At 39.2% G+C, this 18,621-nt stretch overlaps 1 protein-coding gene across 2 annotated transcripts in view; it reads right to left on the reverse strand.

Moving 5' to 3' along the window:
- The window catches only part of PTPRA (protein tyrosine phosphatase receptor type A), a 142,217-nt gene that overhangs the window by 50,067 nt on the left and 73,529 nt on the right, over nucleotides 1–18,621 (reverse strand). Inside the window, exons 4-6 of one of the 2 annotated variants that reach the window (XM_079784900.1) lie at nucleotides 13,287–13,365; nucleotides 12,430–12,756; nucleotides 7,884–7,910 (exon numbers count right to left, since the gene is read on the reverse strand). In XM_079784900.1, coding sequence (XP_079641026.1) covers nucleotides 7,884–7,910; nucleotides 12,430–12,756; nucleotides 13,287–13,365 — 433 coding nt within the window. The remainder of the gene's footprint in view (nucleotides 1–7,883; nucleotides 7,911–12,429; nucleotides 12,757–13,286; nucleotides 13,366–18,621) is intronic. The other variant, XM_079784901.1, reaches the window with a different exon arrangement.

Below are 18,621 nucleotides of genomic sequence, written 5' to 3' on the forward strand. Positions count from 1 at the left end.
GAGAAAAGGAGTAGCATGTGAGGAAGATGTGGAGTGCAAAGTTGTTTTTTAAAGAGATGGGAGATGACAATTTTCAACATACCCTGGTATGTGCCTCTCATCTTAAAATGAGCATTCAAACTGGCTGACCACTCTCTCCTCTTTGAAAACTTTCCTCTTGGTTTCTACAACAAAGCACTCTTCTGATTTTCCTTCTATCTCTTGGCTGCTCCATCATATTTTCTTTGCTAGTTGTTCCTCTTCCAACACGAGATCTCATAAATGTCTGATTTCCTCAGGGCTCTGTCCTTGGCACTCTTCTCTATACTTTATGTAGTTGATCTGATCAGATAGCTGGCGGTAAGCAGGAATGATATGGTGGCAATCCCCACATTTGCATTGCTTGTTTAGACCTCTCTTCTGGGCCTATATGGCAATGCAAACTTTCTCTCTAAAACATTTTTCTTACCATTCAATAAGCTAGTTCTGCCATCCACCCTGTTAAAGTAAGAAATGTGGGCAACTGTAATGAATGTGGATGCTTTTCTTCTATATCCAACTCAGCTGCAATATATTCTCAGGCTAAAACAAATGCCTCAAATTTGTTTGCCCTTTTTTAAAATTCTGTTGCCCTCACTAAAGTCTCTATCCTCTCTTATCTGGATCACAGTAAGCCTCTGCCCCCTGCCAACCCATTCTAAACAAAGCAGGCAGAGGGAACTCTAAGAAAGCAAATCAGATCACGTTCCTCTCATATGTAAAACCTTTGGATGGTTTCCCAAGCCTTTAGAGGAAATCTAATATCCTTACCCTGGCCCATAAAAACCTCCCCCATTCAGTCTCTGCTTACTAGATCTCCCACCACTCTTTACTTGCTCACTAAACCTCAGCCACTGGAGTCCTTCCATGCTGAGTTCATCCCTTCTTTAGGCCTGTACACACGTTGTTCCTTCCTTCTGCTTTTTACATAGCCTCCTTCCATTCTTTGCCAGGCCAACTCCTAGTCATCTAGTTCTCATTTTAAGTGTTATTCTCCCCAGAGAGATATTTTCTGTTTCCTAATACTAAATTAGGATCCTAGGTGTTTCTTATCTCTAAAATCAGTTACTCTGTAGATTAAATGAGATTATCCATGTAAAATTCTTGGCACAGTAACTGGCACACATTATGTACTCAGTCAATGTTAGCTAGGATTTTCTTTATTATTCTCACAGAGCACTCTGTTATTTCCCTTGATATTACCTCTCACACTTTGTAATTATATATTTATTTGAGTTTAGTGACTAATGAGTGTCCCTTCTTTACACCATAAATTCTACAAGGGCAAAGATTACATACCTGCTTTGTTTCTCACGAATACCTTAAACCTAACACAAAATTTCACCCACAATTGGCAATAAACAAATACTGGACTATATACTGAGTGAATGGATAAAAGAATTAATGGTTGATATATATCACTAAGTATGTCTATTAAATGCCAATCACAGAGGGCTTATATTGGGTATTAAAAGGGGGTAATTAGAGACATCTAGCTCAAGATGGTTCGCTGAATCAATAATTTTACTTCTTTCTATTCATCAGCTTTATGCTGATGGGATAAAATGAGTTTATTCCCTGTCCTTGGGTGTGCCTGGCACAAATTAAAAAATAATAATTTTACTTATTTCTCTTCCCAAAAGGACACTGAAATAATAAAAGAAATATAAACATACTAATGAACCAAAAGCATATTGGGAAGGCAGCAAGGGTGGCCTCAGTAGATCAAAACCTTTGAGGGGTGTTTGTAAGACAAAACAGATGGAATTGAACTGCTGAAGAGATCAATCAGAGCCCAAGAACCTACAGTTAAAGGCAGGTACTGGTTCTACCAGTCTGGGCCTGGAAATACCCTAGTGTTCAGAGTCAGCCAGGACTGGGGATGAAAGTGAGCCTTGGGGTAGGAGGATGGCATTTAACCAAAGGCCTGCCAAAGCAGAGTCAGTACACCCACAAGCTGTGTAACAAGCTGTGGTGTCCCATCCTGACTCAGCTGGAAAAACAGAGCACTATCTAGAGTGGGGGGAGAGGAAGTTGTCACTGAGTGCTGATTGCTGCTGCTGCTTCTTTTTTGAAATGCTGTATATATTTTAAACTTTTTATTATGGGAAACTTTCAAACTTACACAGGAGTAAAGTGAACACTATAATAAATCACTATATACTTATCACTTCAACATTATCACTATTATGCCAGTTTTTTACATCTATACTAGGCTCTCTCAACCTCACACTAATAATTCTCTGTTGTGTAGGGCTGTCATGGGCATTGTAGAATGTTTAAGAACATCTCTGGCCTCTACCTACTATTTGCCAGCAGCTAACCAATTGTGATGACCAAAAAATCACCTCTAGACAATACCAATTATCCTCTGGGGGAAAACTGCCCTGAGTTGAGAACCACTGTTCCATATCCATTCCACTGGGTTATTTTAAAGCAAATATGAGACATATCATTGCAACTGTAATTACTTTAGTATGTATCACTAAGTGACAAGGATTATTTTTTCTTTTCTTCTTCTTCTTTTTAATCCTCACTCGAGGATATTTTTTCCAGTGATTTTTAGACAGGGAGGAAGGGAGGAAGGGAGGAAGGGAGAGGGAGAAAACGATGTGAGAGACACATTGATTGGTTGCCTCCCTCTCAGGCCCCGACCAATCAGGTCTGGAGATCAAACCTGCAACTGAGGTACGTGCTCTTCATTGGGAATTGAACCAGAAACCCTTCAGTCCTCAGGACTATGCTCTAACCATTGAACAAACTAGCCAAGGCAATAAAGATTCTTAACATAATCACAATACCATTATTCTATTTAAAAAAGTAACACAAGCCTGGCCTGTGTGGCTCAGTGGTTGAGCGTCGACCTATGAACCAGGAAGCTGAGGTTCGATTCCCAGTCAGGGCACATGCAAAGCATACTCGACCCCTAGTAGGGGGCATGCAGGAAGCAGCCAATCAATGACTCTCTCTCTCTCTCTCTCTTTCTCTCTCTCTCTCCCCCCTCTCCCTTTCCCTCTTCCTCCCTCTCTAAAATCAATAAAAGTATATTTTTTTAAAAATCAACATGAATTTTTTAATATAATATTCAGTTACTATTTAAATATCCTTGATTGTATCATACACACTTTTTTTGTTTGGTTAGAACTGACATCCAGAGAAGATCAATACATTGCAATGATAGCTAGGGACACTAGGTTCACAGAGTGTTTCCTGGGTGGGCCCTGAAGACAGATAATTCTAGGCAGCCACAAGAGATGAAGAAGAGGAAAAGAGAAAGAAAGGTAGCTATGCCTAGAGCAGTGGTTCTCAACCTTTCTAATGTCGTGACCCTTTAATACAGTTCCTCATGTTGTGGTGACCCCCAACCATAAAATTACTTTTGTTGCTACTTCATAACTGTAATTTTGCTACTGTTATGATTGTAATGTAAATATCTGTGTTTTCCGATGGTCTTAGGAGACCCTGCTAGCGGTTCTCAACCTATGGGTCACGACTCACAGGTTGAGAACTGCGACCCACAGGTTGAGAACCACTGCTGTAGAGCCTAAGACCATCAGAAAACACAGATATTTACATTAAAATTCATTAACAGTAGCAAAATTACAGTTATGAAGTAGCAACGAAAATAATTTTATGGTTGGGGGTCACCACAACATGAGGAACTGTATTAAAGGGTCGCGGCATTAAAAAGGTTGAGAACCACTGGCCTAGAGGATAACTGTGTCTAACTTCTTAAACCATGACTGAACCCCTAAGTTTAGGATATGTCCCTGTTTGTTCTCCTGAAGGGACACCTACTATGAGCACAATGCAGTCCACTCAGTGCTTCAGAGCAAAACTTAACCAGAGCCCTTCAGGTGACCTTCACAAAAATCAAGGAGAGCAATGGTAATCCTGGGAAGAAGTGATACGAAAAATATAACAACTCTTTAAAAATAGCCTGGTTGGCGTGGCTTAGTAGTTGTGTCAACCTTATCAATTAGGACAGTGGTCGGCAAACTGTGGCTTGCGAGCCACATGCGGCTCTTTGGCCCCTGGAGTGTGGCTCTTCCACAAAATACCACGTGCGGGTGCACATGTACAGTGCGACTGAAACTTCGTGGCCCATGCGCAGAAGTCGGTTTTCGGCTCTCAAAAGAAATTTCAATCGTTGTACTGTTGATATTTGGCTCTGTTGACTAATGAGTTTGCCGACCACTGAACTAGGAGGTCACAGTTTGATTCCCAGTCAGGGCACATGCCCCCGGTTGTGGGCTTGATCCCTAGTGTAGGGCATGTGGAGGACAGCCGATAAATGATTCTCTTTCATCACTCATGTTTCTGTCTCCCTCTCCCTTCCTCTCTAAAATCAATAAAAATATATTTACAATATATATATTGCAATTTGTGCAATAAGACACTGTTAATTTTTTTAAAAGCCACTATAAAACAAGGAGCAATCTCACACCAGCCAGAATGGCTACTATTTAAAAAACCCAGAAAATACTAAGTGTTGGCCAGGATGTGGTGAAACTGGAACTCTTATGCACTGTTGGTGGGCATGTAAAATGATACAGGTGCTGTGGAAAACAGTATGGAAATTCCACAAAAAACTTAAAATTACCAAGTGACCCAGCAATTCTACTTCTGGGTACATGCCCCAAAGTCTTGAAAGCAGGATCTTGAAGAGATATTTGGACACCCATATTCATAAGCAGCATTAGTCACAACAGCTAGAATGTAGAAGCAACCCATTTTCCATTGATGGATAAGTAAGAAAAATGTGGTATACACATACAATGGAATATTTTCAGCCTTAAAAAGAAATTCTGACACATACTACAAAATGGATGAACCTTGAGGGCATTATGCTAAGTAAAAAATAAGCCAGTCACAAAAAAACAAATACTGTATGATTCCACTTATATGAGGTACCTAGAGTGGTCGAATTCAGAGAGAAAGCAGAATGGTAGTTGCCAGGAGCTGGAGAGAGGGAAAACTGGGAAATTATTGTTTAATAAGTATGGAGTTCGAATTTTACAAGATGAAAGGTTATGGAGATGGATGGTGGTGATGGTTGCACAACAATGTCAATGAACTCAATGCTAGAATTTGATTTACCAATATGCACTACAATATTACACTAATCATCCAAATTAATACCAGTAAAAATACTTTGAAAGAAAAACTGGTAACAAAAGAACAAATATTGTATGATTCCACTTAAATTAGGTACCTAGAATGGTGAAATTCATAGAGACAGAAAGAAGAATGGATTAGGGGAAGGAGAAATGGGGAGTTAGTGTTTAATGGGTTACAGAGTTTCAGTGTGGGATGATAAAATAGTTCTGGAGATGGTTGGTTGGTGATGGTTGCACAACAATGTGAATGTACTTAATACCACTGAACTGTACAGTTAAAATGGCAAATTTTATATTATATATATATTTTATCACAATTAGAACAAAAGCTGGTTCTACCAATGTATTCCAAAATAACTGACTTCAAAGAAAGGAAGTAAGGCTGACCGCCTCCCTTCTTTTTATTCCTTTCTGCCTTCCTTCCTCTTTTTATTCCTTCCTGCTTTGATCATTAAAACACCAGCCATTGCTGTTCAAAGCATCACAAAGGCTAGTGTATAAAACTTATAACCCTTAATTCATCTGTATAGAAATAATTTGCTCAGCAAACCCATTATAATACAAGCATTTCAAAACAATTGCCTCATTTCTCAAAAAAAACAACAACATTTGCCTTTAAAGTTAGAACATGACATAAAAATTTACAGCAATACCACAAAAGATCTGCTCTGGTAAAATCATCTTTACATATAGGGCTTTAGAGACTGCTGAGAATATGTACTGGTATGCCTCTTCAATTTCCTGTTTGGCCAAAGACAATTATACAAAATCATTATTTTTTAATATTTTTATTGATTTTTTTAGAGAGAAAAGGAGAGGAGAGAGAGAAACACTGATGTGAGAGCGTAACATCAACCAGCTGCCTCCTGCATGCCCCCTAATAGGGATCGAGCCTGAAACCGCCACGCATGCCCTGACTGGGAATCGAACCAGTGACCTTTCAGTGCAGGGGACGATGCCCAACAAACTGAGTCACATTAGCTAGAGCCAAAATTGTTTAACTTAAAAAGAAGATTTAATAGAAGCATTGAACAGACTGTCCAACCTATGAGGGAAGGCGGGGGATGAAGGGATAAGAGATTAACCAAAGGACTTGTATGTATGCATATAAGCATAACGAATGGACACAGACAGTAGGGGGGTGAGGGCATGTACTGGGGGTGGGAGCATCCAGGGAGAGGTCAATGGGGAAAAAAGGAGACTCATATAATACTTTAAACAATAAAGAATTTAAATTTTAAAAAATTATATTAGTATTTCATAATTACCAATAATCTTGATAATTAAGGTAATTTTGTTTCTTTTTTAAAAAATATTTTTTTATTGATTTCAGAGAGGAAGGCTCGAGAGGGAGGGAGAGATAGAAACATCAATGATGACAGGGAATCATTGATTGGCTGTCTCCTGCACATCCCACACTAGGGATCCAGCCTGCAACCCAGGCATGTGCCCTTGGCTGGAATCGAACCCGGGACCCCTCAATCCGCAGGATGACGCTCTATCCACTGAACCAAACCGGCTACAGCTAATTTTGTTTATTTTTAATCATAATATTGAAATTACTCAAATCCATATTAGTTAGCTAGGTAAAACATGGATATATCTGAGGGAAGAGAAAAGCTGAATATTAAGAAAATATACACTAAGTAGAAGGAATCACACATGTTATGTTTAATCTTGAAGCCTACCACTTTGTCTTTTGACTTTATTGTAAGATTGGTTAAAAGAGCAGTTTTAGGGAGAAAATCTATTTGCAACACAAATCTATAAACTTCTTCATTTAATAGTCAGAATCAGGTAAGAGGATGTAAATAGCCAGGATACTGCATTAACTGAATCTAGTTCCTAAGTTTAGGAAAGCAAGAGCTGCAACATTGAGGAAACTCTGTACACAGTATGATAACATCGCACTATTCCTCACCAAATACAGTGGCAGATGGATAACACATAAAAGGTTAGAGTACCTACTTTTATGATTCAAATGCTCCCTACTTAGCGGACTTCATAAGCCTTCACATGTTCTATTACTTAATTATGCAGGAAAAATTGTGCACAGTTAAATAATGGAATCAGAAAAAAAAAACCAAAAAACTCAAAAAGTCTGATTTAATAGGAAATTCATGATGAGAAAGATTGCTTCACAGATTAACATTTTCCAAACTCAAAAATGCAATTTTCATTTCTTAGGCTGTTGGATGATTTCTTTCTCTTACGTTCTTTATAGCCTTACTGTTGTCCTAAGTAAAACATGCCATTTCTATAGATGTGTACCACATATTCTGTTCTCTGGAGATCAAGGATTTGGCAGTACTGCTCAGACCACCAATACAGCATCTCCAGTCATAGGGATTTTACACTAAAGGGCTAAAATTCATATAAAGTGATAAAGGGTCGACATTTTGTAGACTAGGGAAAAACAACACAAAGGCGGTATGTTTAAAGGTAACTATGGCCTAATATCACCAAAGGGTAATATTAACAAGGTGACATGATCATGTAAGATACAGTTGTTTCATTACCTGTTAAAACGCATCATAGCGATTAGAATCTATAATCTACATTTAAAAAAACATAATGAGTACTTGTCCCTGTTACTCTTTTCTATGAGGTTAATATGAAAATAACTTTAGGGAAAGTAAACACATAACAGTCACAAATGCACAAGGTTACTACAGACTGTGAGCAAAGGAAACATAACAAATATTATACACTGTAAAAGGGACAGACATAGGGTGAGTGGCTCACCTCTTCTGTCCTTCGTGTCAGAATTACCTGTGTTACAAGTGAAAAATAGAAACATTTATTCAAATTAAAACATTAGTATTCAACCTAAGGTAAGACAAAATAAACTCGAGGAATACAGACACTTTCATCTTTATATATATTGGAGCTAGAATGAGGCACCCTCCAACACCTGGGAAACGAGATTTCCCAGATTCACTGAACTTTTAATCAGTGGTTTGTCCTTCTCTGTGAGGCTAAAAACAATGCAGCATCAATACGCATAAAAAGTACAAGAATATAGTCCTAGCTGGGTTTGGTCAGTGGTGCATCAGCCTGCGGACCGAAGGGTCTTGGGTTCCATTCCTGGTCAAGGGCACATACCTGGGTGGTGGGTTCTCTACCCATCCCTGTTTGGGGCACATGCAGGAGGCAATCAGTTGATGTGTCTCTCTCACATTAATGTTTCTCTCTCTCTCTCTCTCTCTCTCTCTCTCTCTCTCTCTCTCTCTCTCTCTCTCTTTCTTCCCCTCTACCCCCTCCCTTGAAAAGCAATGGAAAAAATATCCTCAGGTGAGGATTAACAATAACAACAAAAACGTTTAAGAACATAAAGAGAAATACAAGCAGTGGTATTAGAGGCCTTTATGTCTTTTAGGTCATTAAAATGCAACAGCTCATAATTAAGTTAAAGATATGAAAAACCTAAATGATAATAGGTAATAAAATCTAGTTAATATAGACCAAATTCTATATACTAACAGAAAAACTTTTCAAAGGCTTGTGGAATAGCCACAAACCCTTATAAATTCCCTACAGTAGGAATAATACAGACAATATACTTTTATCACCCTATATAATAAAAGGCAAATATGCAAATAGACCGAATGGCGGATCAACCAAACAACTGGTCACTATGACGTGTGCTGACCACCAGGGGGCGCGCGCGGAACATGGCAGGCGTCAGCTGCGTTGGGTTGGTGGAGCAGGTGAGTGGGCGCGCCAGACCAAGGTGGGGCTCTGGTCACTCTCATCAGGGTGAGCCTCTGGTGGTTACTGAAAAGTCTTTGTTCCCACGCGCCACAGTCCCGCCCAGCACTCACACCCGCTGCCAGCGCCAGCAGTACTCGCACCCGCTGCCAGCGCCCGGAGCCAGCCCTGATCGCTCAATCGCTCGGTGCTATTAGCAGGTGCAAGCAGTGGCTGCCAGCCCCAATCGTCCCTGATGGCTTCTCCACCTCCCCCTGCTCCTGAGGGGCGATCAGGGCAGCAGCCGCCGCTCACACCCGCTGCCAGTGCTGGCCCCGCTTGTACCTGCTACTGGTGCTGGCTCCAATCCTCTGCGCTGTCAGCGGGTGTGAGTGGGGATGGCGCCGTCAGCGTGTGGGAGTGGCGGTGGCAGGAGCAGAGCTGCCAGCTCCTGCCACTGCCCACAGTTCCTTTGAAGGTGCACAAATTCGTGCACTGGGCCCCTAGTGATGTAATAAAACTAGAAATTAAAAGCCCTGGCTGGGTAGCTCAGTTGATTATAGATATACCAACTATTGTCCTGATATACCAACGTTGCAGGTTTAATTCCCAGTCAGGGCACATACAAATATCAACCAATGAATGGGAAAATAAGTGGAACAACAAAATAATGTTTCTCTCTCTCTCTAAAAATCAATCAATAAAATTTTTTAAATAAATGAAACTAGAAATTAACAAGGAATCACTTAAAAATTTAAAACAAAACCAAATTGCAAAATACCTAAAAAATAACAATAGCCATGGCTGGTTTGGGTCAGTTAATAGAGCATTGACCCATGGACTGAAGGGTCCCAGGCTTGATTCTGATCAAGGGCACTTACCTCGGTTGCAGTCTTGATACCTGGCCCTGGTCAGGGCATGTGAGGGAGGCAACCAATCTATGTGTCTCTCTCACACCAATGTTTCTCTTTCTTTGTTTCTCCCCATCCCTTCCACTCTGTCTAAAAATCAATGGGAAAAATATCCTCAGGTTAGAATTAACACAAACAAACAGTCTTGTGGCAAAATCTACCAACTCTCTCCCAGTATCAATCTCTTGTCTTTGGTACAGAACCCAATTTTTTTAAAAAAAATCCTCACCTGAGGACATGCTTAGTGAGAGAGAGAGAGACAGAGAAACATCAATATGAAAGAGAACCATCAATCAGCTGCCTTCCATAGGTGCCGCAATGGGAGATCGAACCCACAACCTGGGTATGAGCCCTGACTGGGACTCGGACAGGCAACCTTTCAGTGAATAGGACAAGGTTCAAACAACTGAACCATTCCAGCCAGGCCAGAACCCATTTTTGTTTTGTTTGTTTTTTCAGCTGAGCACAAAGCTATCTAGCTAAAAACTACGTTTTTAGGACTCCTTTGTGCTAGGTGTAGTCATATAAGGAATTCAGCCAGTGGGATGTGTGAAACTGATGAAGGCAATATCTGGTCACATCCCTTGCAAAAAAAAATTTGTGTGTTCCCACTGTCTCTGTTTACCCTTTCCAGGGGCTGAAACCAGAACCCAATGATGAGAGCCATCTTTAACCAAACAAATGAGGGAAATTTTGTTGGGATGACAGGGCCACAAGAATACAGGAACTTGGTCTTAGGCAAGGAAGCAAAGTCCTCTATCTACCTCTAGAATGTGATAGGGGAAAGATACTTTTGTCTTAATTTAAGTCACTTAATTTTGCTGTGCCTTTGTCAAAGTAGTTTAGACTGCACCCTAACTTATACAACTAGTTACAAGAACATTTATAGGATATGGTTAAAGCTATACTCATAAAAAAAATTCACAGCATTAAATATATTAAGCATTCAATTCAGAAAGACAGAAAAAGTACAAAATAAATCTAGGAAAAGTGGAAAAAAGAATAAGAATAAAAAAGAAATTAATAAAAAGTGAAAAAGACAGTACTAATAAATATATAATAGCAGGTTCTTTGGAAGAAAAAAAGCAATGAGTCATGAAACAGATAAATGGTTAGCCAATCTAAGCAAGAAAAAAACCATAAATATATAAAATATTCATAGCTATATAAGAAATTGATCTTAAGAGATTACTTTTCCTCAAATCCATTCAAATAATTTTGAAAACATGAATGAAATGCATAGTTTTCTAGGTAAACTTCAATTCTTTCCATGAAGCAAAACAAAATACTGATGACTAATGTAGCACAAATACAAAGGAAACACACAGATCAATTTCATTTGGAAATAACTTATGAATATCAATGGAAAAAATCCCAAATAAAATAATTATCAAACACATTACAACAATTCATTTAGAGAAAAATACAACACAACCAAATACAGTTGTTTTTGTAGGAATGTAAAGAGTTCAAAAATAGAAAATCTGTTAAAATGATTCATCATAGCATAAAAATAAAAAAATCATATAGACCTTGCTCATTAATGTTGAACAGATAATTGGCAAAATTTAACACCCATTTGTGACATAAGTGCTCTTTGAAACAGGAATAAAATGACAAATCCTGAATATGATAAATTTTTAATTAAAAAATTTTCTAAATTGGTAATGATAATTTCTGCAATGCAGAAAAGCTAGATGACCAACTAGGGGGCAATATTTGTAGTTTTATCACAGGTAAACAAAGGGCTCATTTCCCTAACATTAAAAAGCTTCTATAAATGAGTCAGAAAAGCCATCTTTAATGGAAAACCACAGAGAGCATCCTTCTCAGAGTCAGTACAAGACAAGGCTGCCTCCTTTTGTTTCCTAACTTTGTTCTGGAGGTATTTACCAATTTTTTGTTTTGTTTTTTTAATCCTCACATGAAGATATTTTTCCCATTGCTTTTCAGAGGTGGGGGAGTGAAGGGGGGGAGAGAGAGAGAGAGAGAGAGAGAGAGAGAGAGAGAGAGAGAGATATGAGGCCCAACCAACTGAGGCACACTGGCCAAGGCTCAGTATAGCTTTAATTTGCATTTCACTGAATGAGGTTGAACATCTTTTCAAATTTGAAAGGATCATTTATATTTCCTTTTCTGAGAACTTTCTGTTGATATGCTTTGCCTAGGCTGGGCTGAAGCCCTGAACAAACTGGCACTGCAACTCAATTGTTTCGCTGAGATCATCTCTAACTCCACCCCTGGACACAGGTCTCCCACTCCATATCTAACTGCCTAGGACATCCAGACCCATTTTATTTCCCACAGTCTCCATAGATTACTCTTTTCAGGGATAATGCTATTACTCACCTCTGTATACCTGCATCTTCAGTCTCTTGCATAATCATTTAGTTCCCCTCTTTCTCTTATGTTTTCAACATTCTTCTCTACCTTTAAAAATGATTAAACCTCCCCAATCTAACCAGGAACCCATGCAAAGCAGGACATCCTCCAGAATCTTTCTGCTTTCCTCTTAACCCTGTATTAATCAGACATTACTGAGCGTTCCCTATATCTGGATTTCATTACTTTGTTTGGGCAATTTTACTTATTTCAAGAAATTTTATGGCTAGAAAACACACACAAAAATAATAAAGGGTGAATAAACTAAAATAGCAAAAGAAAGAACAAATAGAAACCATCTCTAGTACCTGAAGGAGGGAAAGTTTCTGGAGTGGTTGCTGCAGTGCTGGAATTTCCTTCCCAAGATTCTGTTCTGACATCTGTGAACGGGTTATCTGGAAGCCATGTTCCATTTGGTGAAATTGTAGTAACTACAGAATTGGTGCTTGCTATTCTTGTGGTCCCATTCTCAGAATCTGAAGTATTGACAGTGGTTACATAGGTGGGTCCCAGAGTTAGATTTGGGCTGAAAGTTGGTGTCACAGGAAAAGTTACTGAAGAAGTAGGATTTGAAGTTTTGATCTCTTCTTTTACTGACTCTGCTACTGATGCTTCATTAGATCTTGTAGGTGAAGCTATAAACATCAAGTAAAATAAGGAAACATCACACGAAGAATGTGATAGCTTAAAAGCTAATAGCACAAAGTATCAAGTCTTAATAAGTTCTCAAACACTTGGACACCAATCAAAGAGTGAATAAAATAAACAAGAGTGTGGGCATGCACACACGCGCACACACACACACTTTATCTAATGCTGGACCCTTTCTACCAACCCTTACTACTAGTCCAAGGAAGGAAGAAACTGGATTCTTTACTTAATTCCTCAGAATTAATATATAGGGTCTTAAATAACTTTTTTTTCGTACTTTTCAGGAATGAATACATTACCTTTTTATTTACTCAAACAAGTATGTATATGGTATATGTCATAGTATGTAGTATGGTATATACCACAATGATGAGCATTCACTAGGACTCAGAGATTTCCAAATACACTTATTTTACCATTACTTTTAAGTAAAACTTGAATATTTTTTTAAAGCAAAATTCTACTCTGAATACACCAAATGGAACATTCTACTCCTTATTAAATGACAATTTACCTGTGGTTGCATTGTTGGCACTGACATGTATCAGACTACTGACAAGCAGAATAAGAATGACCCAGGAATCCATGCTGACCTGGAAAATAGAGAGCCATGTTAGATAAAATTCTATATTATTGTAATTATGTCCAAATACTCACCAAAGGAGCATTTTGGGTAAAATCTTCCCAGCTATTAAAATGTGCACACAGGAACAATGATTTTTTAGGAGTCTGATATGTACATTTCCCCAGGAATCCAACTACTAAATTGAATCTTCATACACATATAAATAAGACTTAATAAGAACAAACATTTTTGAGCAGTGATTCTCAACTTTAGTTGCACTTTAGAATTACCCCAAAGAACTTTAAAAAATCCCCATGTCAGACTGCATCTCTGGGGGTGAGAGCTAGGTAGCTAGCTGTCCTTTTAAAAGGTGATTGCTATGTGCAGTTTTAGCATCTTCAGAATGAGAAATATGAAAATGGTAGGTTGACTGCATAGTGCCCTTCGAAGCAGACATTATACAGCTGTCCTCAACCTTAATTCCACCTCAAACCATATCAAAGGGCTGTGGCAAATTTCCACAACTAATAGTGGCTCATTCATCTATTCAGATTTCTGTGCCCTACACTGAGGGAAACAACTGCAGAGCAATACAGGCATAGGACCTATCTTCATGGGCCTCACAGCCTAGAGAGTAATTCAATATGGTAGTGCCTCTCCTGAGGAAGGGTAGGGATGTGCAGATGGTTAATATATATTCCAGGAGTTGCCTCTGGTACCAGCAACCATGCCTAACAGGGAAATGGGTCCAGCAAGTGGCCTTTCCAAGGTGCGGTCATACAAGATTTGACCATATTCCCATTCTTCCCATCTGACCATAATCCAAAACTGGGAAAATATACAATTCCCTCCATGGAATTAGGAAACAGATTAGAAGGCTGATTATTGTATATGTATATGTGTCTATTCTTGATAAATCAATATGAAATGGTTTTTTGAGAAAAATATGTATTTGGGGAGAGGGAGTCAGACCATTGCCTCATTCCATAGACCAAAATAAAATTCAGTTGAAGAATTAAATGTTTGAATGTACATTTTAAAAGGGGATAAATATTTATGTGAGCTCAGGATGAGGAAGAAAAACATAAAGGCAACATAAGAAAACACAAAGGTTAAAAATGGAATACCTAACAATAGAAAAACACACAAGTGATTCTAAATATAAAAGAAATAAATTAAAAATAATGTTCATTAAAAGGAAGACTTAATAATGTCAGTTATTTCAATTTTGGTCTATAGATTCAATACAATCTCAATCTCCTAGAAAGTTATTTTATAGATACTGACCAGCTTATTATAAATTTTATAATAGAGAAAGGCAAAAAACTGAGAATAGTCAACTCAGTACTGAAGAACAAAGCTAGAGAACTAACACTATCCTACTTCAACACTTACTATAAAGCAATAGTAATCAAGACAGTGTGGTCTGGTGAAAGAACAGACAAATAGGAGAGTGGAACAGAAGAGAGAGCCAAGATACAGACCAACATAAATGTAGTCAATTGATCTTTGACAAAGGAGCAAAAGCAATACAATGGAGCAATAAACTGTGCTAGAACAAATGGTCATATAATGTCAAAGAATAACAAACCTAGACACAGACCTTACACTCTTCACAAAAATTAATTTAAAATGAATCATAGACCTAATATAAACGTAAAACTACAAAACCTGGAAGATAACATAGGAGAAAATCTACATGACCTTGGGTATTGTGATGACTTTGTAGATACCACACCAAGGGCATGATCCATGAAAGAAATAATCAATCAGCTAGACTTCATTAAAATTTAAAACTTCTGCTCTGCAAAAGGCAATGTGAAGAGAATGAGAAGCCATAGATAAGTAGAAAATATTTGCAAAAGACACTTCTCCTAAAAGATTGTTACCCAAAATATACAAAGAACTCTTAAAACTCAGTAAGAAAACTATTAATGCAATTTAAAAAATGGTCAAGCCCTGGTCGGTGTGGCTCAGTTGGTTGAGCATCATCCCATACACCCAAAGGTTGCTGATTCAATTCCCAGTCAAGGCACATGCCTGGGTTGCAGGCTCAGTCCCCAGTGGAGGGCGTGCGGAGGCAGCCAACTAATATTTTTCTCTCTCTCAGGGATGTTTGTTTCTCTCTCTCACTTTCCCTTCCTCTCTCTCTGTAAAATCAATAAAAACATATTTTTTAAAAAAATGGTCAAAAGGCCTGAACAGAAACCTCATCGAGGAAGATTTACAGATGGCAAGTAAGCATATGAAACGATGTTCAGCAACATGTCATTAGGAAATTACAAATTAAAACATGAGATACCACTCACCACACACCTATCAGAATGGCTAAGATCCAAAACACCAACAACACCAAATCCTGGTGAGGATGTGGAGCAACAAGAACTCTCATTCATTGCTAGTGAAAATGCAAAGTGGTACACACACTTTGGAAGACAGTTTGGTGGTTTCTTATAAAAACTAAGCATACTCTTACCATAAGGAGAATCCTTAAATGCATATATTACCAAGTGAAAGAAACCAATCTGAAAAAGCTACATACTGTATAATACTCTTGAGAAGGCAAAACTATGGGGACACTAAGAAGATTAGTGGGTGTAGAGTTAGGAAAGAGAAAGAGAATGAATACATGGCACACAGGACTTTTAGGGCAGCCAAACTATTCTATATCCTATCTAATAAAAGAATAATATGCAAATTGACCATCATCCAACACAATATGGCTGCCTCCAAGTGGTCAAAGATGACTGCCCCCATGTGGACACAAGATGGCCACCACAAGATGGCCAGCAGGGGAGGGCAGTTGGAAGGGACCAGGCCTTCAAGGGAGGGCAGTTAGGGGTGACCAGGCTGGCAGAGGAGGGAAGTTGGGGGTGACTGGGCCTGCAGGGAAGGGCAGTTGGGGGGGGACCCAGGCCTTCATGGGAGAGCAGTTGGGGAGGACCAGGCCTGCAGGGGAGAGCAGTTAGGGGTGACCAGGCCTGCTGGGGAGGACAGTTAGGGGTGACCAGGCCTGCAGGGGAGGGCAGTTAGGGGTAACCAGGCCTGCAGAGGAGGGCAGTTATGGGCAAACACGCTGGCAGAGGAGCAGTTAGGCATCAATCAGGCTTGCAGGGGAGTGGTTAGGGGGTGATCAGGCTGGCAGGCAGAAGCGGTTAGAGGTAATCAGGAAGGCAGGCATGTGAGCAGTTGGGAGCCAGCAGTTCTGGATTGTGAAAGGGATGTCCGACTGCCTGTTTAGGCCTGATCCAGGCTGAGGGAAACACTGCCTCCCGTGCACGAATTTCGTGCACTGGGCCTCTAGTGATGATATAATTGGGGACACATATCATTATACAGTTGCCCAAACCCATAGAATGCACAATACCAAAAGTGAACCTTAATGTAAACTATGGACTTTGGGTGATAACGATGTGTCAAAATGTAGGTTCAACAAGGACCACTGTGGCAGATGTCAATAGTGGGGGAGGTTGTGCATGTTTAGGGAAGGGAGTATTTGGGAGCTCTATACTTTCTGCTCCATTTTGCTGTGAACCTAAAACTAACCTAGAAATAGTCTTTTTTAAAGAAATAAAGTGGGGGAAATTGTCATAAATAAGAGAAAGATTAAAACAAGAACTCATATATCAATCTGAAAAACATTAAAAACCCAACTTTGAAAAACCTGGAGAACCTAAACAGATAATTTACAGATGAGAAAAACAAACAACTAAGGAAATACATGAAAAGTGCTGACCATCCCCACTAATCAAAGGAATATGAGATAACATTTTTATTTTCCAAATCAGAAAAGATCAATCATTTGAAATATTCAATGCTGGTGTAGGGTTTCACAAGAAGCCTCCCCAAAATGTGCCACTTTGGCATGTGAATTATTTTGAGCTGAAGGCAATCAAGACCCTGCAAGCACACCAGAATTTAAATTAGGGGCCTTGCCCATAATAAGAGTTATCACCAGAAAAAAAAAAAAAAGGTTTGACCCATCTATATGGCAGGGCAAACTACTAATTACTGAACTCTATTCTCCTTATCATTTCGCAATGACATTCCTCCTCTCTGAAACCTCAAGGTACCTTACCTCATCCTTAGCTCAGGATGTCATTTATCTAATTTTCTCTTTCTGTCTTTGAACCTCTCACGTGGGGTCTTTGACTCTCTCATGTACTAGTATGTGAATTTCCCATGCATACACATGTAATTAAATTTGGCTATTTTCTCTTATTAATCTGTATCAGATAAATTTAGTTATTAGACCAGTGGAAAGAACCTGGGTTAGAGTAAAGTTTCTTCCTCCCTCACACTCGCAAGAGTCACAGAAAAGAACACAAATACTGGTAGGAATGTCAACTAGCTTAAACTAACAAATTTCTTTCCAGAAAGATTATACAAGAATCTTAAAGATGTCCATATTGTTTTCTGACCCATTTTCAAGGTTCTATTCTGAAGTGAATATAAATAAACTATAACTCAGACTAAAATGATTTAGAGAGTCCAGCCAGCATGGCTCAGTGGTTGAGCGTTGACCTATGAACTAAGAGGCTGCAGTTCAATTCCCGGTCAGGGCATATGCTTGGGTTGCAGGCTCAATTCCCAGTGTGGGGTGTGCAGGAGGCAGCCGATCAATGATTCTCTCTCATCATTGATGTTTCTATCTCTCTCTCCGTGTTCTCTCTTCCTCTCTGCAATCAATATATATATATTTTAAATGATATAGAGATAGTCATTAGGTGGAAAAGAAGAAACAATCCAAATACCCACTAGGAAAAATAAGAAAAAGATGAAATAAGTATTATGTTGCTATTCAAGATGATACATTATTATGATTCAAAATGCTGCATTCAAAGAGTTTAAGAAAGTGGAACAAATCATTTATTTTTCTTAAATCCTCACCCAAGGATAAGTTTTTATTAGTTTTTTTAGGAGAGAGAGAAAAAGAAGAAAGCAATGACTGGTTTCCTCTGGTACAACCCTGACCAGAATTCAAACACCCAACCTAGGCATGTGCCCTGAACAGGAATCAAACCAGCAACCTTCTGGTGTACGGGACTATGCTCCAACCAACTGGACCAACCAGCCAGGGCAAGCCCTTCATTTTTTAAGCTTAAAAAAAAAAAAAAAGTTGGGGCCAGCCCTGGCCAGTGTGCTTCAGTGGTTGGAGCGTCAGCCTGTGAACCGAAGGGTCTCAGGTTCTCGTCAAGGGCACATACCTGAGTTGCAGGATCAATCCCCGGCCCCAGTCAGGGCATATGCAGGAGGCAATCAATCAATGTGTCTCTCTCACATT

This window comes from Cnephaeus nilssonii, assembly GCF_951640355.1.
Source record: "Cnephaeus nilssonii genome assembly, chromosome: 11".
Classification (NCBI taxonomy): Eukaryota; Metazoa; Chordata; class Mammalia; order Chiroptera; family Vespertilionidae; genus Cnephaeus; species Cnephaeus nilssonii.